The sequence below is a fragment of the Acipenser ruthenus genome, chromosome 17 (assembly GCF_902713425.1).
Source record: "Acipenser ruthenus chromosome 17, fAciRut3.2 maternal haplotype, whole genome shotgun sequence".
NCBI lineage: Eukaryota > Metazoa > Chordata > Actinopteri > Acipenseriformes > Acipenseridae > Acipenser > Acipenser ruthenus.
In genome coordinates, this window is record NC_081205.1 from 4,349,934 (window position 1) to 4,375,201 (window position 25,268).

At 38.5% G+C, this 25,268-nt stretch overlaps 3 protein-coding genes across 8 annotated transcripts in view; 2 read left to right on the plus strand and 1 right to left on the minus strand.

Annotated features, from left to right (window-relative positions):
- Positions 1–317: 317 nt before the first annotated feature.
- slc26a11 (solute carrier family 26 member 11) lies at positions 318–10,305 on the plus strand. The gene is made up of 17 exons (XM_034038527.3): positions 318–833; positions 2,194–2,643; positions 2,945–3,137; positions 3,966–4,051; positions 4,712–4,791; positions 5,129–5,271; positions 5,452–5,627; positions 5,808–5,880; positions 5,984–6,034; positions 6,148–6,208; positions 6,623–6,678; positions 7,162–7,302; positions 7,878–8,005; positions 8,366–8,465; positions 8,628–8,761; positions 8,937–9,024; positions 9,330–10,305. The coding sequence occupies exons 2-17, from the start codon at positions 2,428–2,430 to the stop codon at positions 9,368–9,370; spliced, it is 1,767 nt and encodes a 588-aa protein (XP_033894418.3). The 5' UTR covers positions 318–833; positions 2,194–2,427; the 3' UTR covers positions 9,371–10,305.
- A 737-nt stretch (positions 10,306–11,042) lies between these two features.
- LOC117423246 (E3 ubiquitin/ISG15 ligase TRIM25-like) lies at positions 11,043–18,502 on the minus strand. Of its 5 annotated transcripts, XM_058989840.1 has the most exons (8): positions 18,229–18,334; positions 16,060–16,651; positions 15,505–15,600; positions 14,550–14,783; positions 13,992–14,151; positions 13,732–13,797; positions 12,592–12,858; positions 11,043–11,168 (listed from the first exon to the last, which is right to left on the minus strand). In XM_058989840.1, the coding sequence occupies exons 2-8, from the start codon at positions 16,648–16,650 to the stop codon at positions 11,044–11,046; spliced, it is 1,539 nt and encodes a 512-aa protein (XP_058845823.1). In that variant the 5' UTR covers position 16,651; positions 18,229–18,334; the 3' UTR covers position 11,043. The 5 variants fall into 5 exon arrangements, with proteins under 5 accessions (XP_058845823.1, XP_058845821.1, XP_033894653.1 ...); XM_058989838.1 differs by lacking the exons at positions 11,043–11,168; positions 18,229–18,334 and adding an exon at positions 18,419–18,502 and having other exon boundaries at positions 11,769–12,858; XM_034038762.3 differs by lacking the exon at positions 11,043–11,168 and having other exon boundaries at positions 11,769–12,858.
- LOC117422856 (E3 ubiquitin-protein ligase rnf213-alpha-like) overlaps positions 18,402–25,268 on the plus strand; it is a 43,157-nt gene continuing 36,290 nt past the window's right edge. The window contains exons 1-8 of one of the 2 annotated variants that reach the window (XM_058989835.1): positions 18,402–18,538; positions 20,171–20,323; positions 20,926–21,104; positions 21,535–22,377; positions 22,710–22,999; positions 23,128–23,295; positions 23,964–24,160; positions 24,652–24,944. In XM_058989835.1, coding sequence (XP_058845818.1) covers positions 20,221–20,323; positions 20,926–21,104; positions 21,535–22,377; positions 22,710–22,999; positions 23,128–23,295; positions 23,964–24,160; positions 24,652–24,944 — 2,073 coding nt within the window. In that variant the 5' untranslated portion in view covers positions 18,402–18,538; positions 20,171–20,220. The remainder of the gene's footprint in view (positions 18,539–20,170; positions 20,324–20,925; positions 21,105–21,534; positions 22,378–22,709; positions 23,000–23,127; positions 23,296–23,963; positions 24,161–24,651; positions 24,945–25,268) is intronic. The other variant, XM_058989836.1, reaches the window with a different exon arrangement.

Here is a 25,268-nt window from a genome sequence, read left to right on the forward strand (position 1 = left end):
ATCCACCCTGGTGACACGTGAACATTTGTAAAACCGAAGGTCCTTTAAAATATGGTATTATAAAACATGAACGTAATAGTGATCACTAACCAATTTTCTTTTTTTTTTTCAGATTTTTTTTTACCATGGTACCTTTATGTCCCGAGTCGACTGTGGGATGTGCATCGTATTTACAAATGCTGCGTCTGATTGGTCCAGATAGCGAGCCTATCATAATCTGTGGAATGGGTTTCGTCACCCGTGCCCTGGCTACTAAATTACTTAATTGCATTAAACAATAGAAACAATTAACCAATTATAAGAAGTGCATTGCGTTTATTTGCTTCCTCGCCGGTACCAGATGTTATGAACAGGAGCAAAAACGTATACAAACAACAGCTCAAAATGTGCATTTTTACACAGTAACATTTATATAATGTTGTTTTATTCTGAAATAATAATTGATAATCAATGCCAGATTATCACTACAAAAGCAAAAACGAATGCATGAAATTAAGTTTGTATACGATTTTACTTCATGTACCGTCCCTTATTCTTAACTTCATGCCCTCTTCCTGAAAGTGCAAAACAACAGATCCGCCTGTGTTTTAATCACATGACTCAAGTCAAGTCACATGAACCACATTCTGTGGTGAGGGAGAAACAAGCACGGCAAAAAAAAAAAAAAAGCCGAAATCATTGAAGTGAGTTCTACTGGGCGTCAAAACTGCAGAGCAATCGAAGGAAGTGGTCTGGTTTGCTTATCACTTTGGTGTGTTCGCTCACGTAATTAAGTGGTGCACGTGTTCTTTATCTGGAAAATAAATAAATGGAAACATCTGCACATAATTAAGGTAACGATCTTAATTGTATATATTTTGTATATGTGCTGTTTATTATTTATCTAACCTGTGTTCTTGAAACAAAACAGTATTGTTTTAGAAAGTGTTTTCACGTTGGATCTGTTTGTAGTTTAATCAGTCACTGTGTGCACAATTGTACTATGTGACGTTTCATTCATTATCTATTTTATAATGAATAATTAAGGTGACCATATGGTTGCGAGTTGAAAAGCCTTAACTATCCCAAACTGTCCCTCTGAACACGGATTGTTTTCACGTTGGATCTGTTTGTTTCTAGTTTAGTCATGTTACACGCTTGTCTTGAAACAGTCAGCCCTAACAATGTAAACATACCCTGTAGTAATTTATACTGGAATAGAAAACATGTTGTATTCTTTATTGACCTACGTGTTGGACAATTTTATTTTTCGTTGTCCAAATGCTTTTCCTGTCAGTATGACATTAGCTTGTATAATTTTCTGAGAATTTGTTTCCTCCTTAATACTGCTGACCTGCCTAGATACAGGAAAGTGAGACAATGTTTTGTATACTTAGTTACACTTATTCTTAAGAAAAACACCACCAGCAACTACTTCATTAGTTATAATAGTGCATAATTGTATTATGTTAAGTTTCATATCTATTTTATAATGAATAATGTTTTTTTTTTTTTTTTCAAAGTTTTGTCAGGGCAACTTCTGGAACGCCATAGAGTCCACACAAACTGTTTTAAAATGTCTAACTATTACATTAAAATTGTGACCGAAGGAAATAGATTTCTGTAAAGTTACAAAAAAATGTCTCGACCAAGTAGTAACGCATTTTCACTAACCTGGTATACAGTAAAAGTTAGTCCTACGACCTTTTACAAGAACTGTATCGTGCTGCAATGCAATACCTGCTTACTTTCTAAGGAAAATTAGTTGATAGGGGATGTTGCTAAAAAAAAAAAAAAAAAATTGCGATAGCTATGTTGATTTTATTGTTGAATTTAATACATCGTGGCTCCAATCCACCAAAAATAAAAATAAAAAATTACAAAAATATGAACATATGTGGGGGTTCTTTCATTAAAATAATTTATACTGTATGAAAATGTGCCGGCATACAACATAATCAAGGGAAATATTGAACACTTTAGCATGAACTTTGCCAGGTCGACGTGCTAAATTAACTATGTTGAATATTCGAAGCTGTGTTGAAGGTGAACATTAATCTGTATGGTAGTGCACAGTTCAGTCTTACAGAGACATTCACAGGATATTTTCTTAAGACTACTGCCTAGATCTCTAGCAAGTCATTGGCAGTGTCATGTTAGTACTACCGTCTATTAGAAACACCCCTCTAAAACGTACCACATTTTTATTTTCAGGTGACGGTGGTATGACCTTTGTTAAGAAGACCAGATCTTTGACACATATGCTGCTGGTAGAAAACTAGCAGGATTAAAAAAAATAAAAAAAATTAAGGTGCAACCATTTCTAATACCATCTCTGTTCATGGTCGCCAAGATTTGAAGCCACCAATTGGCAGACTAGTGTTCTAGATCAAAATACCACAAATATCAAAGTGTTCCAGTGTTCCAGGGTTCCAGCTTAGGGTCACAATGGAGCTTCTGTCTGCCCGTGGCAGATCTGTCTGGGAGAGAATGAAGGCAAGCTTTTGGTATGAAGCTTTGAAAAAGAAGCTGCCTATTTTGGTGTGGCTGCCCAGGTACTCTGTGAAGTGGCTGCAGATGGACCTGATCGCTGGGATGACGGTGGGACTGACAGTCGTTCCTCAGGCGCTTGCATATGCAGAAGTCGCTGGGTTACCTGTGCAGGTGCGTGACCTTAGAACTTAGGTGTAAATGCAAGGATGGAAATAAGAATCCCATTGCATAGCAGTTTGATCCATTCCTGGTTTCACTATGAGATTAATAAGACACACCTGAGCTTGTTGCCCATACACTGGGACTAATCAAGCTTGTATTAAAACCTGGAATGTGTGAAACTGCTTTGCAAAAGGATTCTTATTTCCAAAAAAAGCAATTTTTTTACATATATAATGATACTAAAATGATACTAGCTTTTTGGAGGGTAGCAGGTGGGTTATATTGAGAAAGTCTTCCTTTTTCTTTACAGTATGGCCTCTACTCCTCGTTTATTGGCTGCTTTATTTACTGTCTCCTGGGGACCTCTAAGGATGTGACGCTGGGTCCAACGGCGATTATGTCCCTCCTGTGTGCTTCCTACATAGGTCATGACCCCGTGCAAGCGATTCTGTTGACGTTCCTCTGCGGCTTCATCCAGTTAGTGATGGCCATCATGCACCTCGGTAAGAGAACACAATGAAACAGGCTGGAGAGGGTTTCTAACTTGCTTGAAAGCAATGCTCCATTCCACTTAGAAACCTTCCCAGTTAAGTGGGTGAGCACATTTTCTGCTAGGAATAACACTTAATAATTACTATAAAACAAGCAAGAAACAACTTAGTTGCAGGTTGGGACAGTTCAAATATTGTTTTCTAACTTTATGAGAAAATGGGCTGCACAATGAGTCTGTATAAACGTGCAATCCTTTTACATGTGTGCTCCTGGTTTTCTGTAGCAGGCAGGAAACTCAAACCTTGCTGTTTTTTTTTATTTGGGATCACAGTCTCTGTCTTATAATCCATCTTATTTTTGCCTAAAAAGCAAACTACACTTCATCAATACATTCTGTCTGACAGGGGCAATGTTACCTTGAAATGGAAAAAGCACGTCATAGCCATAGGAAGTGGTTTCAGTGAAGAAAGTCTTGCACAACACAAGACACCATTATTGTTTCCTGTATTGTCTTATAGTATACCTATTGGGTTGGGGTCTTGTGCAATTGACTTTCGCAAGTTTATAATCATTCTCCTCTATATTAAAGTGTAGGCAAGCTAACAAAAATGCACTAGAATGTGATACTCAAGGGTGGGGCTTGTTTAAATCTTTGGCTGTTTGTCACACATCTAGAAATAAACACCCAATAAACGTGATTTATGAATACAGCCCAATATTTTTATTAAACATCTTTAATGTTTAAAGGCAAAATAAGCTGGCAACAGTGGGTTTTCTTCAGTGGGGCATACTTCTTGTTGTCCTTTTACTACCCTCCTCTGTTTGTTTTATTTTTGTAGGCTTCCTGTTGGATTTCATCTCCTATCCCGTGATTAAAGGGTTCACCTCATCTGCAGCTTTAACCATTGGATTTGGACAAGTCAAGGTGAGAGTTGTCATGGTATTTCTTTTACCAGAACCCCCTTCCATTGTGAGGAGTTTTAGCTACAGAATAAAATACACTAGTATTCATATTCGCAGATATGAGTCGCATATTCAAAAAGCAGGAGCACAAAACAGTCTTGTTCTGTAATATTGTTGTCTGCTCCCCACAGAGTAGTGATTCAGTAAAAGGGTATTACAGAGCTTGTTTGTGATTACAGATAGCTTTTGAATCCCTGTAGAGGTTTACTGGAAAAACAAAAAACAAGAAACACATGTGCTTGGTGTGTTTTTCCAATTTCCCAATGGATACCAAAAGCAATGGAGAAGATACTGCTGGAGGCTACCACAGTAGATACTAACCCCACCTTCCACACCCAAAGCATTTTACAGTATTGCTTATATTTCAGTAAAAGTGAATGAATTGAGAAGTAACAAATCAACGAGAATCATAGTTACCAAACAGATCAAACATAATGTGCAGGTTCTTTCACCTGGGTGTCAAGTTGAAATATTAATGATGATATTGTTCATGTAGCATAACATAAACAAATTGGTAAAACAAGAAAATTTGAAAAAACAAACAAAAAAAACCCAAAACAAAATTCAAGCACACTTCTAACCACGCTTCAAACATTTGAGTACATCACCCCCCTTTCCACAGAACATTCTGGGACTTCATGACATTCCTCCGCAGTTTTTCCTGCAGTTTTACTACACGTTCCGGGACATCTATGAAACCAGGTCTGAATTGATTTATTTTATGAAAAAATATATATATATTTTTTTCTCCAACTTTGTCAGAATAAAAGGAACACATTTTTGTCCGGAAACCTGAACAGAAAGACGATATCTAGTAGCATGTGGCTTGTCCCAATGGCACTGTTTCTGACTCCTAGTTTAATAAAAAGCCATACGTAATTGATCCAAATCAGTTTTGCTATATTTATTCAGTATTTGTGGAGTGGAAAGGGTGAATACTGTAAGCTGTATGTCTTCACTAGACATTAGACAGTAAGCTGTAATATCTGAAGTGGACCCAGTACAGCATGCGTCTTGAACCCCACTCCTATACCTACAGAGTGGGCGATCTCATCCTTGGGTTAACCTCCATTGCCCTTCTGGTGGTGCTGAAGGTCATGAAAGACAGCTTGGCTCCGACTGATGAAGACACTGCTGTGGTTGTCAAAGTGTGCCGCATGGTGGTTTGGTTCTTTGCAACAGGTTTGTATGGCAATCATTTCTGATGTTGTTGTTGTTATTATTTACTGAACTTGAATGATACATTCATTGTAAGTCATATTTGTTACTGTACACCACAAACTGAAATCTTTCTCCAGAAGGTAGTCTTGCTTCGAGTTGAGATTTTTTGACCGCACTGGTGTCTCCTGTGTTTCGTTGCAGCCCGCAATGCATTTGTCGTGGTTGCAGCAGCTCTGGTGGCGTACGCCTGCGAGCTAAGCGGCACTAAAGTGTTCACACTAACCGGGAAAACCACCCAGGGCCTCCCGCCATTCAAGCCACCCCAGTTCTACGAAGATACTGGGAATGAAAGTCTGCCCTTTAGCGAAATGGTGAAGGTGGGTGCAAGTCTGACCTTTCTTCAAGGGCTTCACTAGTTCCTATTACAGAATGGCTCACTGGTATTCCAGTCTGACCTCCCACTGCGGTGTTGCATTGCAATTGTTTACTGTTGTGGTATTTGTAATGCAGTACAGTGCTTTGTGTTTTTAATACCCATGTTGTGTGCTGTCCTCAAGGATTTAGGAGGTGGTCTGGCGGTGATTCCACTCATGGGTTTACTGGAGAGCTTAGCCATAGCAAAGGCGTTTGGTAAGTGTGTGTGTGTTTACTTTGAAACTTTTGCTTGCACATATTGTGAGAGTGCTTTCTGAGATTCTGTATTTGATTCTGTAAAATACTTCTTTATTTACAGCTAGTCAGAATGAGTATCGCATCGACTCCAACCAGGAGCTCTTGGCTATCGGTAAGTACCCTGCAGTACAGTCCAGGTGTAAGTTAAGAGATTCTCCACATTACCAAGCCCGACTGCTGCTGTGTGTAATTGTCTCATCTTCTCCTTTTTGTTTTTCTATGCAGGTGTTACAAATCTGCTGGGATCTTTTTTTTCTGCCTATCCTGTAACTGGGAGTTTTGGAAGGTAGGATTAACCTTTTTATTCAGATTCTCCTGTTTATATTGAGGAATGTTTACATCCTGCAAGAGCATTCATCTTTCTAATTAAGATCACTGCCCCTTTTTGATCAGAGGCACCTATAAAAGAAATACAATATACCAACATACTTCCGGGAAGGAACTAAGACTCCCATTGCATAGCAGTTTGATCCATTCCTTGTTTTACTATCAGTTTAATAAGACACACCTGAGCTTGTTACCTATACACCATGGCTTATCAAGCTGATAATAAAACCTGGAATGGGTGAAACTGCTATGCAATACGAGTGTTATTTTCATCCCTGTACTTTGCCAGTTTTACCTATTGGGTCCCTGACCTCGGTTTGTTTTGAGGACATTGCTGAGTACATCGTTTTTGTTGTGTGGTGTGTGATTACAGGACAGCAGTGAATTCCCAGACAGGGGTCTGTACTCCAGCTGGTGGAATAGTCACAGGTAAGGAAGGATCTTCGTCTTCATTACCTGTACAAGCATCTTTTAATGCAGGACTTGCACTCAGGGCTATGGTGGACTGGACTGCTTTAAATCACACCTATAGCAATTTGATTATTTAAAAGTGTATATGACATGTATCGAATTTTACAATCTTGAAGAAATAGTTCACTGTTAATCAAGGCGGTAATTCTACATTTACAGCCATTAGAGAGAGTAAATCATTGACTTGGAGCAAAACTTAATTTGGTACAACCAGACATTGGGCCAGATTCACACGCTGAACACACACGTGTTTACAGAACTGTGCATGCAGGACCTCTGAAATGAATACAGAGTAGTATACATTTGTATTTGATTTTGCAAAAGCGATTGCAACTACTAGTGTAAATGCCTAGTGGATTTGAACCATTGTGGTGCATGCGCAATATTTTCAGTGTATCGGAGCCCAGCCTGTGAGTCTTGTTTTTGTTTCTTGACTGGCAGGGGTGATCGTGCTGCTGTCACTTGCTTTCCTGATGCCTCTTTTCTACTACATCCCCAAGGCTGCTCTGGCAGCTGTGATCATCTGCGCCGTGGCTCCCATGTTTGACTACAAGGTCGTGAAAACACTTTGGAAAGTCAAGAGTAAGTGAATGTTACAGCACTTGGCCACTAGTGGCACTGTGTGCTATGTAAAAATCGCAATAATAAGTAATAATAATTAGTAGTAATTATTATGATGATGATTACAATGCAGTTCTATTGTGCTTTTAATGAGAAAGTGCTTTTGCAATCAGTAGGTTGAAATTGAATAAAACAGTAATTAATGACTTCTACAAGCTTTTCTGTATGTGAGATGCAGCAGTCAGCTTCACTTGCAGTCTATTATTGACATTGCTGTCGGATGTGTTGAAACATGACTCTCAACTCTTAGCAGATCTAGGTCAGTAGCTGGGATACAGAGGTTTCTCCGACTGCCCTCGGAGTCGTATTCCTTTTCCTGCTAATCCTTTCCATACAAAATACGACTGCCTCCCTCCCGAATTGATTTGTTAAAACACATTTAAAGGGTTCATTTCACATCCCCTAATTAACACTAGTCTTGGACTACCTTTAGTATTGTTACATTAGGTCATCCAGCATTCGTGGTTATCTGGGTCTGTGAAACCTTACGAATAGGTTAATTGTGCTTTTAAACAATGCCGGTTTCCTCTGTTTAGAGTTGGATCTGCTGCCCTTCCTGCTGACGTTCTTCATGTGCTTCTGGGAAATCCAGTATGGGATTGTTGCTGGGATCATCCTGTCTGGCTTCATGCTGCTCTATAAGGTTGCCAGACCCAAATTAGAGGTAAAAAAACAATCGGATCAAATACTTCCAGATCTGTATAGCATGTGACCTTAACAAAATGATGCTTAAAAGAACAACTTCGATTCCTCTTTCTGGTAATGCATCTTCAGTGACTGGTGGCAAATGGAAAAGACCAGGGAACTATTTGACCCACAAGGGGATAACATAGTATTTTTTTTTTATTTTAGTCCATTGTTTAGTATTGTGTAGTAATTTTTATTTTGGTCCAAGCATGACGGTCCAAAATTGTGCTTGAATGAACCTGACTAAGTGCATTTTCACTCTCTTCTTTCAGACTCCATTATTCATGTTTCTTGTCACTTTGTTTTTGTGTCCTTTTTATTCCCTATTTCTTTGCAGGTTTCTGATCATGGCGTGCTGGTCATAGTTCTAGACAGCGGGTTAAACTTTCCTTCTGCCGAGTATCTCAGCGACACGTTGTACAGACAGGCTCTTCTAGGTGAGACTACCTTACAAAACCTGAACCTGAACCTTAATGTTAAAGCTATATGAAATTAAAACAACTCAGTACTTTGTTAATAAAGTCAGTGATTTTGAGGGGTGCTGTTTCAGTGTAGGAGGGTTAGGTACACTGCTCACGTGTTGCCTCTGTTCTTGGCAGTGTCTCGTCCTCGATCAGTTATCCTTGACTGCCGTCATGTCAGCAGCATCGACTACACCGTGGTGAACGAAATCCAGGACCTGCTCCAGCAGTTCCGCCTCAACAAAGTCTCTCTGATCTTCTCTGGCTTACGGGTAAGATGTGAACCAGTGATGGGGCATGAGGTTTCTCCATGGGCCACCTGTAGAAGATGTGGCGTGGACATGTTGAGTTTATAGATTTAAAAAAATTGGCCCGCTTGCCACATTTTGAGCAGTGTAAGCCAACAACAAAAAAACTTCTACTGTAATATATTGCTTTCCTTTGTAGATTGTGATTCTTGAGGTGCTGTTGGCAGCAGATCTGAAGGGGCTGGAGCACACAGAAAGCGTGGAGGAAGCACTTCAGTCTCTCTCTGGTAACAAAAGAACAACTTGTAAAGTACAGCAACATCAGCGCACAGTAATCAGCTGCTACGGGCTGGGTGATTGGATATTGGGTTACCTCTGTGATCTAGTCATGGCTGTACCCTGTGGAGATTTAAGGCTCCAGGTTTCAGCTTGACTTCTGGTACCCCATTCATTCTTTGCAACCAATCGTGTTCATGTGATGTGAATTTAACAATGAACACGTCCTCAGAGATTTTACAATATAATGCTCAAAAGGAGTTTTCTTTTTTTTGTCCTAATGGCATTCTTCCTTATGTTTTTTGAATTTTTACAGAACACCACATTGTACAGGAGCATGATCAGAGTCTATGCTGAGGAATCCAAGGGAGATGTAGCTTATCTCAGTGTTCCCCCTTCTTCGGACAATCCCCACCAGTTTGTGTGGACTCTTCTACAAGTACTAGGTGGCACTGTAAACTGTTATGGACCAAAACAATCCACAGCTGGTACAACTTTATCAAGTACACAGTGTCCCCGATGCTTGGTGAGGGTAGTAGTGTATGCAATAAGCAGAAGGAAATGTCTAGTGATTTACTTTACATTGTTTACAAAACATTTATTTAAAAGCCTGGGCTTTTTTCTAAAACGTAATTTGCCTAAGGACACGGTATTGTTGCACTATGGCATAATACTGACAGAAAAAAACAGAGCTTTTCTGTTGCCTTTTTCCAACACTAAAGATGTGTTTACATTTGACTTATTTGCTGTTCAAGTTTCTCCATTAGCGGTAGCGTACCCCCAATGAGTTTTTTTATACCCTATTGTAATGTATGTAAATTGATGTATGTACAAGTAATTTATTTTAGTATTCTATTAGCAGAGAACATTTAAACAGATGGGTTTAATTAAATTAAGTTCCACAAATATAGGGCATGTCTAATGCAATAACTAAAAGATTGACCATCACTGCTGGAGAGAAGCACCCAGCGTGAGTTCAAGGCTAACTCCAGACCTGGCTTTGACCTTTGGAGTACCTTCAGAATGATTGGAGACTACATCTAACATCAAACTGAAAACGCTTGTCTGTTATTAAAAGTGCAATGTGACACAAATCAGACAATGTTTGGGATACTACAGTATGCAAGTGCACTTCATTTTTTAATAATTGCTGACAGTTAAATACATTTGTATCATGATTTATACATTTATTTAATCCAACTGTAAACAGCTGATTCAAATGTACAATTAAACAAGCAAAATGTATATTTTTGTACTGCTGTAAGGTACAGTAATACAATACATACAATGACCATGTGGTGTGCATGTGTATATTTTTATCACCATGGGATCCATATTATTTAGTACCACTTGAAGTAGCTCCGCGTAGCCTAAACCTGACGGCTTTGGGTTTGCTAGAAATTTGATTCTGCTGTTTAAATCAACTTAAAAGGATAGTTATATATCACAGTTTCAGTGTAAATGTAAGATTGTGCAAATGCTACTGTGATAACACTATGTAACACAATTTTTGTTCCTGGGTAGTAAGTGTTATTTCCTAATTGCTTATGCCTCAAAAGTATAGAAAATGGCTATTATTCCCCACAAACTTTGCTTTTGTGACCAGTACGCTCCCATGTTCTCCTTGAATTTATCAAGATGAGCATCAAGGATATGGACTTTGAGGGACATCCTACAGCCCATTGTGCCGTAGTTCTTCACCAGAGTCTCAACCAGCTCCACATAGTTTTCGGCCTTGTGATTGCCCAGGAAGCTCCGAACCACTGCGACAAAGCTGTTCCAAGCCGCTTTCTCCTTACTAGTGAGCTTCTTGGGGAATCCATTGCACTCCAGGATCTTCTTTATCTGTGGTCCGACGAAGACACCGGCTTTGACCTTTGCCTCAGACAGCTTAGGGAAGAAGTCTTGAAGGTACTTGAAGGCTGCAGACTCCTTATCTAGAGCTCTGACAAATTGTTTCATAAGGCCCAATTTGATGTGCAGTGGTGGCATCAGCACCTTCTGGGTGTCCCAGCCGTACTCATCATACTTCAAGGCGTCCAGCAAGGTCTTGATGCTGTTGTAATCCTCTTTGAGGTGCACTGAGTGAGCCAGGGGAAGAGACGGGTACTTGTTACCATTATGGAGCAGCACGGCTTTGAGGCTCCTGGATGAGCTGTCAATGAAGGACAGTATAACGAGAACATGATGGGCTGATTCGTGAAAGTGATTTACAGTATAATCGTAAATCTCGAAAAACCACTCACTTCTAAATCTTTTGTAGTCATTTTTGTATTACTTTAGTATAAATACATGTTAATTTGGATTCATATGTTGTTTTTTTCTGACTTTATGTGAACGAAAAGACACAAATTCGCCCGTTTTCTCATTGGAAATACGTAAATTTCAAAATATCACTGTCCTGGTCACAAAAGCAAAGTTTGTGGGGAATAATAGCCATTTTCTATACTTTTGAGGCATAAGCAATTAGGAAAAACACTACCCAGGAACCAAAAAAAAAAAAAAAAAAATTGTTACACGGTGTAATAAGAGCTATATAAAGAAAGTGCTGTACGAATTTGGTATAAAGTAATGTGTTCATGATTCGGGGATACAAGGAATTGCATACGTTGAAAAACACTGGGATTAAAAGAAAAACAACAACCAAACCTACAAAAACAGGAAGCTAGTTTAAAAAGTACATGCACCTTAATGGGTTACAGAACACCCTACTGGATTTAAAGAAACTCTTTACCTGTTGTACACCTTATGTATGTATGTATGTATGTATGTATGTATGTATGTATGTATTGCAGCAATATATTTTTCAGAGTTGCAGGATGGCGGTATGATCTGGATACACCATGGCTCTCATCAGACAAATCCTTTTTCTGAGATTCAGCACTCTCGAATGAAAAAAAAAAAAGTTTTTGTTCTTTTTCCCCAGCTGACTTTATACCAAACAATCAGGATAATGTTGACAAAATATATTGCGTCGACACATACAACATAGGATGCAGCAATGATAAAGTAAACTGCTTCTCGTGGTCTGCAACTCTTTATCCAAGCAATGCTTTGCAGTGATTCCTATAGCAGTTTAAATCAGCCACTTCACTTAAAATACCAAAGGATTTGGACTTACTGCAACCAGGAAGCCTTGTAAACCATTTGCTGAACCGTAGACCCCATCACCAATACTGAACCAATTCTTAGCCTCTTATTTAAACCTGCTTATCTCAGCAGGAATCTAGAACTCAAAGACTAATCCATTACCTCAGAGACCTGACTCTTACTAGAGCTCTGTTCACTGATTTTCATTTTACTTTTGGGCTCTCTCAGCCAGACAGCAGGGTGCACAGGGTCGGTGAACAGAACCTTGTATTTATACCAGAAAGTGGCCTTGGTGTCGGACACAGAAAAGAAAGACACGAATCCCCTATCGCAGTCTAGATAGACTCCCACGTTCCTGGGATACTGCTGAGGGACTTCATGGGCTACACCGTCATGATAAGCAAAAAGACCCTGGGAAGGCAGTTCAGATCCTGCAGCCTCCTTCATGTGCACACGTGATTTTATGCACCACGATGTCTTGTCCTCACCCAAAGTGCGGTAGCGATCGGATGCAGTCCTGTAAGACACTCCGATTGCCCAGTTGCTGTTTCTGTCCACCGGGGGGTGCACTTCCCAGTAGTGCTGCCTGCTTTGGAAGCCTTGAGTGCACAGAATTCTGAAGCCCATGTCAACGTTGACTACGTAGTCCTTCCAGGCCTGTAGGTCAGCCTCTTCGACAGACACGGCACAGCTGTCTTCAGACAGCAGAACAGATGCACTGGAAGTGCTGGAGTCAAAGCTTAACCCACAGGCATCTGGGGAGAAGAATGTTAGGATCAAACCCAAATCCACACAGATTATTATCAGTCAAGGTGTTTGTTTCAGTCAGGAACTATATCATTATTAAGTGTATGTTCGATACATCTAGATGATTATTTATGCACCTGTTATGGATTGTGCTTAGTTGGGCTACTGGAAGCTGTGTATTAAGGACTAGTTGTCTACAATTTTTAATGAAACAAGCATGGCCCAATTAGTTTGTAGTATTAAATAAAAGTGATGCAACCATCAAAAACAGCTAAGTGAATTATACAAAATATATTTCCAACTGCTCTTTAACCATAAACGCCTCCTTGAGAGGGTATTATGTTGCATAAGTTTACACTAAAGATGAAAGACTACAATGCATTGTTCACATTTATATGAATGATTGTATATTCTGTGATCACTATGTATGCACATGCAACCCTCTATGGCAGAACTTCTCAAACTCGGTCCTGGGGACCCCCGTTTTCATTGATTAAGTAAGTAAAAGCTCGGTTGGAATGAAAACCAGCAGCCACAGGGGGTCCCTAGGACCGAGTTTTAGAAGCCCTGCTCTGGAACAATACAGCCCTTCTATGTGAATCACTGGTGCCGCCTAGTGGTCAAACATTAATACTTCAGCATTCGAGTTTTCAAAAAACTTATTTATTTATTTTGTGGTTCAAAAAGGCTTTATTATTTATGCACTCAAATATACACTGATGAAGGAAATAGGCAAACTATAACCTTGTATTTTTTTTTTTTTAAATCAAATCCATCATTTGTATTCACATTGTTGTGAAAGGATCATTTCATGAAAGTATTGACTTATAAACAAAACAGCTAGCGGTTTTAGAAGCATTTGTATTGAAAATTATATTTACATTGCATTAGTTTGCTCCTTGGCTTCCGACGTCCACTGACCAAATCAAAGTCCCCTGAATCTGGGTCTGTGGAGTAAACAGATTTATTATTCATTCATTTTTGTCCATAACTGCCGCCATCAAAAAAATACGGTCAGATTACGTCACCTTTGTCTACTTGAACATTATTTTCTTTTTGCCACACATGTGAAACAAAGTGAGAATATTAAATCGTTGTTATTCCTCCTGTTTTAAACCATACATTACCAAACACAACCGACCTGTTTCTTGTAGATCCAGGACTGATTCCAGCTGGGTATTTAGGATGCTTTTCAGGGCAATTAAAGCGCTGGTTATTTTCTCAACCACCCATCCATTCAGCTTTATTTCAGGTGAGGGTAACTGTTCAGTCTCATACAGAGGAGGCAACACCAGTTTGTGCTGTTAAAAAATTAAATACAATTTCTTAGACTTGTTGGCGATCTTCATATCACTCTTGAGGTTAGAGATTTGTGAATAGGTTCTAATATCTCAGGGATGGAAATAAGACTCCCATTGCACAGAGGTTTGATCCATTCCTGGTTTTACTATAAAAAGCCACACCTGCGCTTGTTACCTATATACGATCGCTAATCAGGCTCATTGGAATGGGGAATGTGGGAAACTGCTATGCAATAGGAGTCTTATTTCCATCCCTGTATGTCATACAGAGTTATGTCTCTCTGTGCTATAAAAGTGCAAAAAACTTAACATACTATCTTAAAGGGCCAGGTTCTAACTGCAGGTACCTCTCTGCTTCTCAAAGCATTCCTGTACCCTGCCTTTTATCACATGCCTACCTTTAGAAAATCAAAAAGGTCAGTCTCATTGATTTGTTCGTTAATTTCATCTTCACATTCCTCCAGCTTCTGGGTTTTCAAGTTCAGCAACTCCAAGACGCTTTCTGTTTGCCCCAAGGCCTCCAGCTCTTCAGCTTCAATCAGGGCAATAGCCTTCTTCTGTGTGCCAGCAATGATCTCTCCGAGATCAACAAAGTGCTTGGTTACATCAGCCTTAAACTGACTAGCAGTTACCTAAAGCATTCAAAAACAAAACACCACACACCAGATTTACTAAGCAAAACGTAACCACTTTTTAAAAGCAAAAAAGAAAAAGTTACTCGGTTTCCAAAATACAGTATTTTTCTGTTCTAGTTTCTATACTTGTATAAAACACATTTTAAAAAGGGTATTACCGGATCAGGTGTATAAAAACAGTCAACTTTTTAAAGACCTGATGTAAAAAAAAAAAAAAAAAAAAAAAAATGAAAGGAGTAGGATCTATTTCCTTTCCCTTATTAACTCTGCTGCCTCATTTATTATTGCTTGGTGCTTTTTTAATTTTGAGGAAATTGACAAAAACGTTTGTCATTTTTTAAGTTTCTTTTAGTAGTTCTAAACTCAGCTCTGTTGAGTGTGTAACAGTTATGGATAAGATGCTTTCATAACCTATATGTCATGGTACAATAATGTATTAACATAACTGTCCCGCTAGTTAAGCTGTGGTTGAGCTGATCTAGGAAAGATAATGCTCGGGGTTGGGGTCAATTCCTTTTGTTTCAATTCAAATTCCATTTCTAATTCCCTTTAAATTCTAATTCCTTTAACGACATAGGCTTTACTGAGCCACCAATATATGAAAGTGTCAAACACATGCAATTACACAATTAAAATACAAACTGCATCAAATCAATTATTGGGAATTTTACAGCCAGTGCCCCAATAGCTTTGCCAAACAAAACGCACATGTACTTACACTTATCTCAACCTCTGTGTCCTCCACAATATTAATTGCTTCCTGGATGTTATCTTTCTGGGTTTTAATAGCTATTAGTTTTCTTTTGTAATCGGCCTGAAAACAACAACAGCACACATACACATTCAGGTTATTTTGTAGCAATGAACACCTTATTATAAAGACCCACCCATCTGCAAACATTAACAAGATTCTCAGAACAGCAAAGGATCTGTTATCTATTTACACATCAGTTGAGTATTTGCAGTTTTCACTCATTCTATGAGATTCTCAAGTCTTGTGTCTGCTTGATGATGATGATATCGTCCCGATCTTGAAAGTGGAAAGAAACAAGGTAATTGAAACCTTGAAAAATTTTTTTGTATTTATATAGAATACATACAAAAATCTATCATGCATGTACTTCATCACTCTTTCTGTATTTATGGATTAATGGATTAGTTTCATAGAAAATTGAACAATGGCAAAAAACCTAAATCCTGTCAAATTTGCTCCGTGCATTATGTGCTTGCTTGCACTATGTGCAAGCTTGCTTTTGATACTCAGTCCACTCACCTCTTTCACCCCTCGCCGCTCTTCCACTGTCTGAGTCGGACACTTCCGGTGCTTCACCAGGCACAGACTGCAGAGGCACTCCCAGTGCTTCTTGCAGAAGTACTCCAGCAGCCTCTTGTGGTGCTTGCACAAGATCTCCTGCATGTCTGAGACGGGGTCCCTCAGCCCGTGCAGCCTCAGCACACTGCTCTCCAGGTGAGGCCTGAGATGAACATCACAGAAAGAAGCCAGGCAGTTCACGCATGTCTTCACGGCCCTGAGCTTCGTACCTGTGCAGACGTCGCAGTGCACGTCCCCGTCCCGTGCCACTGCAGAGTTTGGCTTCAGCCCTTTGCTTTTCACTGCATGCTTTATCATGGAGCGCAGCATGGTGTTCGGGTGCAGGGAGGGGAGCCTGGAGAACGATTTCCTGCAGTGAGGACACGAGTAAGACGAGGAGAGTGTCCTCGGCCAGTACTTGACAATGCACTTCATGCAGAAGTTGTGTCCACAGGGGATTGTCACCGGGTTGTCAATCAGGTCCAGGCAGATGGGACACTTGAGTTCATCTTCAGGCACGATCATTGCAATGGGAGAGACAGCAGCAGCCATCCTAGAAACAGACATGCATGAAACAAATCCTGCATATAGTAGCTATGCACAGTAAACGAAACTGTTACCGGCCCCTCTTTTATCATGCTTGGATTCTTTTGGTTCTTCATTGTTTCTTATATCCTGATACCATTGGGGTGAGTTTAAACTACCGGTACAACACATAAAGTGATTAGATACCAGGAAGCAACAGTAACAGCCCCGTCTTTGCAATATCTGCATAATCCAAACAGATGTATATAATCCAAGCAAAATCTCTTCAGCAGTCATAATATTTCTAGTGCTATGAAGAGTTCAGAAAATGGAATTTAAAAAGTTTGTTAACAATTAAATAAGACCTGTCTGTACCTTTTATTTTCGAACAAAAGTTATGCTTGCCGTCTTTAAAATGGCAAACAGCAAACATAAAATATTTTCTTTCTTACCCCTTTCAGCCCTGGCAGGACCTCAAGGTCCCACCTTATTTTAGAGCTGTACGTTAACATATGCCGTCGTAAGTCACGTCCCAGTCCGAGGTAGTGTATAAATATATGTTAAAAAAATATTCTGTCCTGTTCGAATGTATACTCAATAAAGGAGTTTATTCTTCAGCAAAATAATACAGGACTGAAAGGGCTAAACTAGCATGCACAGGAATACTGCAGAGAAATAAGATGATAGAAAACATTAAAATGACTGCCTTAAAGGTGCTGAGTCACACAACAGTGAGTAACACATTAGATAATCTCTCTGCCTGTGCCAGGGGATTCCCAAATAGAACTGCATTCTGAAATGAAACTTTCAGAGTTATGTTGATGCTGTAAAACACCAGATACGTTGGCACTACATAGATCTTACATTTTAAACTGCATTACAAACACAGTATATCTGACTGTAGAAAAAAAGATTAATTCATTTTGTTTAAATTGCCAAAACATGCAGATTCTCAAGGAAGAAAAATGTGTTGCTGCATTCTAACACAAATATGTTTTATGATAAATAATGATGGGCTGTATGAATACTTGTTGGAAGCAAGAAAGCTATTAATGACTCTCTTGTCCATCGTGACTGAAATTGACTTGCAGCAGGGGGATGCAGCTGACAGGGTGCATGGTGAAAGGGATACAAAATGTGCGTTTTGTCTAACCCCTTCAGTGACTACAACCCTACAGTTAACGACACAATAGTTAATCTGTTATGCACAGAAGTAACGAGTGCTATAAAGCCACAACATTATTCTACAGTACTAGTCGTATTCACAATTTTAAAACTACTAAACTTCTGTAGTACAATGTAACCAGGTAGTTTCATAACACGTGTTTGTTGAGAATTTGGCGCGTAGGTCACTTGCATGTTTACATTTAGTTTGTGTTTGTTTTTTAAACGTGCATTACGCGGTCTAAAGCAAGTTGGTATTTTCACTTTTAAACAGTCACAATTGCGTATTAATAAGGAACACAACATTAACAAGCAAAAATACAACAGAACGTACCCTGGCACGGTTTCTCGGAAAACAAGAAAAAACTACCAGCTAAAAGTACATTTCAAATCTGATCTTTTAAAGTATTGTTTTTAAAAAAACACGCTAAGCAGCTTTACCTGAAAACAAGAAGTCACAATGCAAAACCCGCCACTTTAGAACCACTCAGATGCAATTACCGCACTGCCGATAACACAATTCACAGCGAGGCCAAATGACGTTCAGAAACAGAAAGCGAAATACTAGACTTAGTCACAGACGCCCATTTTTCCAGAAAACGAAACTTTTCACAGAAGCCGCTAAACATACCTGAATGATACACCACGTCTTCATACTTCACATTAGCGTGCTATAACACTGCTTGCCAGTAAGCAATTTTTGACTTTGGACAATTTTAATATCAACACATATTCTGTGGGAGACACACAGGTAAGCTAAAATCAACGTATTCGCTGTAGATTTTTGCATCTAATATTAAACCAATACAAAGTTTACCGTAACAGTACACGCATAATAATCGTGAGTTGACATTAATTAGAACTGTTTTATGTTTTCGACATTAAGAATATTTTGTAACTTAATCGACATATAATATTAATTGAACGGTACGCTCAAGTCCTGTACATTTGAAACGTATTATGAAGACATTTGGAACGTATTATGAACAAATAAAATTATATGGGCAGGAGTTAAAATAAATTATGACAAGAAACGTTTTTTTTTTGTGTGTGTGAATAAAACGCTGTGGCCCCTGTTTATGTGCGTACCTATACACAGCAGAAGAATTAGCACCGCCACTTATGTCTGTAACGATGCACAGTAGACTATCTGCTTTGTGTTTTTTTAGTATTATTCTATAATACTGTACCTATGTTTTACTCATAATGTAACAGTGTGTTGGAAAACGAGAAATATATATATATGAACGATTTAGCTCGGGTTTATAACACTTCCTGCATTGGTCATGTAAATACTTGACAGTTGCGTTTCCTGATTGGTTGCTTCACTGGGTAGGTCGACTTCCCATTGGGCAATTTTCAATTCGGGTAGGGTCTCCGGGTATTACGTTGACAATGAGGTACATGGACAGGCGTTTGTTTTGTTTGCTGGGTGATTTGAGGCCGCTTTCGGATGTTATACAGTCAACATGCAAAAGGGAACGATCCGAAGAAACTTCATGCAGTAGAACAGATTCTTTAATAGACCATATAGAATGCTATCCTTAAAAAAAAAAAAAAAAAACTACTGCAGGTTTTTTAATTTTTAATTTAATTTTAATTACATTTCCACTTCCAAAACCAGCTTCTGGGCAACAAAAACAGAATCTCAGCTGCATTTTATGAGTCTCAATTTAAATATTTCTAAATGCATAGACATGTTTAAAAAAAACCAACCAACAAACAGGGCAGTACTGACCTGTTTGGGGCCGGTGGATAGTGCTTAATACCAAGTCCTGCTTAATAGCTAATAAATAAAGCCATATTGCCTGAGCTCAAGGCAATAGTTAAAACCAAGGCAGGGTTCAAACAATCAGTAGCATACTTAAGGACGCCTCCCTGTGCATTTTAAAAAGAGAAAATGCTCAGTGTTACATTTAACGACACAGTACATTACAAACAGCATTTTATTAATAAATAATAGTCTTACTGTAGGTTTTTTACTTTGAAAGTAACACTCAATAGTCTGATCAAACCTGATAGTAAAATTTGTTAAAGTAAGGTGATGCAATATGGGTGACCACTGCTGTAGTTTCTTTATTTCTTTATTTCTTTATTTAATAAAACAGTAGAAAATGAACACCATTGATTACTATGTTTACATGCATTAGTTGCAGATTTGAAAAAACAGAACACCAGAAATCTGCCCTTGTTAGACCTTTGCATGTCAGAGTGGAAAATGTGTTGCTGGGAGAGAATGACAGTTCCTTAGCTTTCACTACACTAATAATAAGAATGGAAAGTGAAACTTGCATTATACTTTACCCCGTGACTCCATGACTCACGTACGCTTGTTCCTGTGACTAAATCATAACTTAGTAAACAATTCCCTTTCTTTCTTCAGCTGCACAAGATTGAGAACTACAGTTTAAGGTTACTGGGTGACGTGGGGCGATGAAGTGTCTGAGTTGTGGACATGTTGTGGTGGAAGAGAAAGCGAAGTTCTGCAGTGAATGTGGCAGCAAACTGCAGCAACAAGCTCAACCAAGTAGGCCTGGTAAACATGTCATATACTTCTCTATCAAGGGCACTTCATTTTTAACTTGCTAGATTATACTGTGGTACTTTAACATGTAAGACTGTGATGTTTATGTTGTAGCTCACTCCCTCTATGGGGTTAATATTGGTCAGGAAGTGCTTTTTTATGATGTGGGTGTGGAAGAATCTTGCTGTTATACATTAGAAAATAAGTGTTTCTTCTGTACCACACCTGTCTTAAAGATTCTTGCGAGTTGTACAAAAATGTAGTTATTTATTTCTTACCGATATACAGTAGCACAAAAAGAATTATATTTATTTATATAACCTAATTTCTAAATTAATGTAAAGATGTCATGCATGAATGGTGGCTGAAATCTACTGCTCATTTGGGGCACCAGATTAATTTGAGTTTATATGTTTTTGAATATTTGCTGCATATTACCTTATAAGTTTACGCCTATAATGCTCAGGCAAATCACTAATGAGCTTGTGATTTTAATCACTACAACAGAGCACACTCAAACAAATACGTTTTTAATCTAGACCTAAATGAGTGATGACTTTCCTGATATCAACTGTGATTGAATTCCCTAATAGAGTGTTTTTTGCTCTTTGCAGCAGATAGTGGGGCTGCAGAGCCTTCCTCTGGTCCTGACGTTGTAATGGAGAGCGGCGCTGAACTGAAGGTGCTCAGTGATCCATCGGGAACGTCTCCTTCAGACAGCTTGTCTGCTTCAAATTCAGAACAAGCTAATGAAAAGCCGAGTGAGGAACAAAAAGATAATCCACGGAAGAAGGTAGGGGCAGTTTAAAAACGTTGACAAGTTTATCATGACTGCGGTACCAGTTTTAATGTGTAAATGCTTAGTCATTCTCAGAATGCTCAAATAAACTCAACAGATAACAGTACAGTACATTCTGTATGGGGGACTGTTTTAGTATGTGGTTTATTTGATCAATTTCTGAATGTTCGTTTTACTTTATTATGTGAGTAGGTGATATTAGTTTGTGATAGTGACCCTGTGATAATGTTACAATATAACATGAATAACCAGTAAACAAAGCACTGGCCTGCAAGAAAGAAGGTGATCAGTTAGATGGATCAGTAGAGAAATCGGAGCAACAGAACCACTTGGATTGATTACATTAGAAAAAGCTAAGGGAGGTGTTAAAAAAAAAATGAAATGGCAATTGTCCTTTAATGATAATAATATTATCTTTATGCAGAGGAAAAAAAGGAAGAAAAATAAGAAGAAAAAAGAACAAGAACAAGATGAAGAAAGTGAAGGGCCTGCTTCATTGGAATCTGAACAGCTCTCTTCTGACTTCTCAGTCGTTTCACTAAATGAAAATACGGCAAACCGGCAAGGGTTTAGTTCTGAGGCACAGGGAAAGGATGATGCAATGACAGACACTGATCCTGGAGCTGCAAAAAATGAACTGAATCAGCCCACAAAAATCACAGGGGAGCCAGTTTCAGATCAGACACCAAACAAGGAAATTGCCTCCAAACAAACAGATGGTAAAACAGTGCCGTTAAGAAGGGATCCGATCAAGCCTCAGAAAGAGAGTGTTGCTTCCCAGGGATCTAGTTCAGCTGATCCTCAGTGTCAGAGGAACAGTGAGGAAAAAGGAGACCCAATGTCAGGTACAAATCAGAGAGAAGATGTCCTAGGAAGCTCCTTGCTGCCCCAGGACCCAGTTAATGTTGCTAAACGGAGTGTAGAAGGAAGTGTGCCTGCCCAAGATTCCCAGAGCTCCCTTGGGAAAACATCTGCCTCAACATCCACAGGTTCGGATCATGAAACTGGCCATGCAGAGAGCAAGGAGAACCAGGGTGTAAACTCTTCAGAAAACAGCAATCCTAAGAAGGGGAAGTTTAATGATGGTACCAAATCTCAGAAGAATTCTACAAATTCAAACCAGGGAAACAAAGATCACAATTCAAATGTGGCAGTGGATAACAATCAACCTGCAAAACCTTCAACAACAGATCTGCTTCAAAGCCCAACAAAAGAAAAAGCAAATACTCCTGCAAGGGACAGCAAAGATTTGCAGGGCCAGTCCAAGGTAAAATCTTACTTCTGTAAAACAACAATAACAGAAGATGTACAACTTTTAAGCAGTAGTACAGTATATATAAAAGCAATATTTGTAAGCAGACTCTCTAATTAGAAATAAATAAGAGTTACATTTTTGATTTGGATAAAGTTGGTATGTTATTTTTAAATAGTTGGGGAAATTTATCCAAGCGGTTTTATTGCTATCCAAGTAGAAATGTGAAACATTAGAGTATGTAGTGGTTAATCATTGTACTGCAGTTTGAAGGATCTGCAGTACAGTTATGGTTTGAGTTCTGCTGTTTAGAACTAACTTCTACATTTTTATAATTCTCTTTATAGAAAAGTGGCTCGAGCAACAATAATAATCAGTCAAAAAATAAATCGGAGGAAAATAAATTAAGTAAAAATCAAAAGGAAAGTTCAACAACTGGAGTAGAAAACATGGAGGTACAGCAGACTGCTAGTAACCAAAGCCATCAATACACACCTAACCAGGCGAAACCTGTATTTGGATCCCAGGAAACGAATAAAGAGAAAAAAGATGGCGATGGTTTTCAGCAAGTGCAGGGAAAAAACAAAAACAAAAAAAATAAAGAACAAGAAAGAATGAAGGCAGAGGCTCCAAAAAGGTACTGTATATCAATGCAGTTTGTCAGAATGAGAAAAAAGTAACATCATTGCTGGTTGCTGAACTATGCATGTATGTATTTATTTATTCATTTCTTAATTTTTTTTTATTTAATGTGTTTTTGAACAGGATGCAAGAGCAACAGCAGATTATGCCTGGAGACCATCTTACAATTTATTTTCATGCCATTCTGTCAAAGGATTTTAATTATGATCCAGAGCATGACCGTATTTACCTTATGTGTGGAGAACCTTTAGGAAACTGGAAAATAGCTGCAACTGAACTCCATGTTATTAAGTAAGTATTTTATTCCAGTAGATGATGGGCATTGTTTAACTGATGTTGTAACTACTGTACAGATATGAACAGGCATTAACAATTGTTATGCATTGCTATACAGTATATGAAAAGCACAAAGTAATAGGGCATTTCATAGAGATTTAGCTCATCCATATGCCAAAATCCATTTGTTTCCCTAATTGAAAACTTTGCTGATCCAGAAGATGTGGCGTGTGGCTTAGCAATTTATATTCTACTGTGACCTTATTAAATACAATACTGACCAGATTCAGCCTGGCTTAGATTCTTCAGTGGCACATGTGCCATAGTCAGCCTTTTCTCACATTTTATTGACATTTTTAAGCCTGTTTTGATAAAGGTATGTTATTCATGCAGTTGCCACAGTGGGGTTGAGTTTATTCTTGAATCTGTTGACACTGTGGTTTGTGAATAAGGCAAAACGTGGAAAAAATACCTGAATGCTGTTTCAAAATCACTAAGCACAACTAGTAAAGACTGCTGTGCTAAAATGACCCTACTCCCCCCAAATGGATATGTTACACAGCTATATCTTGTTTGAATGATTAGTAACAAGAAGAAACCGCTGACATGAATCCATAGCTATAAAGCGCTCAATATTGGTCATTTTAGGAATAGTGTACTGATAACTTCTCTGTTACCTTTAGGAAATTGGACAAGCATGGTTACCTTATTGGAGGACATCTCAAAACATCTAAAACTGCTATTTCCAAGTCCATACCTTACAAATATGCTGTGTCTTCTAAGAAATTAGAATATGAAACTGTCTATAAATGGGATACTTCTAAAGATGTTGTTGTTAATCGATGTCTGTTTATCAAGCCTAACCTGATAAATGAACAAGGTAAGCTACAACATACTTTGTCTGTTAAACAGTGCAAGGAAATTATTATTTAGATTAGTTTTACGAAGTCCGATTTTTTTTTTTAGGTAAGTGTTCATAGTTTTAGTTGGCATACTTGTGTCTTGCACCCACCCAGACATCCAAAACCTCAGAAATAGATTATTCATGGAAAGCCATTATTAAAGGGTTGCCAAGCTCTGCATTTTTAAACAAAGGAAATCATAGTGGCAATAAATGAAAATGTAAGTGCGGAGGGGATAGGATGAAAAACATTAGCACCATTGCAACTTTATGGGGTGGCAGCTGCATAAAATCACACCAGTTGTCACACTGCACCCATTCTTAATTCCTAGAAGCCCCATTTGTTATTTTCTATTGTATATTGAAATACAATACATACCAAGTGTTTTTTAAATTTTTTATTAAACAGTTTTCTTTTTTGTGTTTCTGTTTAATACATTATCTAATTCCTTTTCACATTGCATTTAAAGGTGAATGGCACCAGTATGATGATATCATCTGTGCAAAGCCCTCTGAGGGCTTTACTCGTTTTTTCACCCTCTCGTACTGGACAGACGAGAGAAAGAGGAATGTTAAAAAGGGGAGAGAAATAGCAGGAAGGTTCATCCTGCAATCCATATTTGATCTTCTCTCGCAATGGAATGACGCGAACGTTAAGAATTTCTTCTACCAGCTCGACATCTTTTACAAAACTTACCAAGAGCCGTGGGTTCATGAAAATACAGGGAAACGATGGACATCCCTGCAGTTTGGTGAGGCTGAGGTATGCTAAAAGATGTCATTCAGGTTACAGAATTTTTGATTTGATAATGCTTAATCAAGGATTTATTTATTTTTCTGTTTTTTACTCCTTGTCTGGTGGGTTGGAAATTAAATTGAAAGAGGATACGGTGTCTGTCCCAAAGTAGTGTTCAGATGTCATACTGTTAAATAGTCTTCTATATTTCACCAAACAGAGTTTCTGATATTTCTATTTTTTTGTTAAAATGATAAACAAATATCAGTGTTGCACAGGCACTTGTATATTTTATATATGGCTGATCTGGGGTCAGTTTATACGAAAAGCATGAAAAAAACACTATTTTTA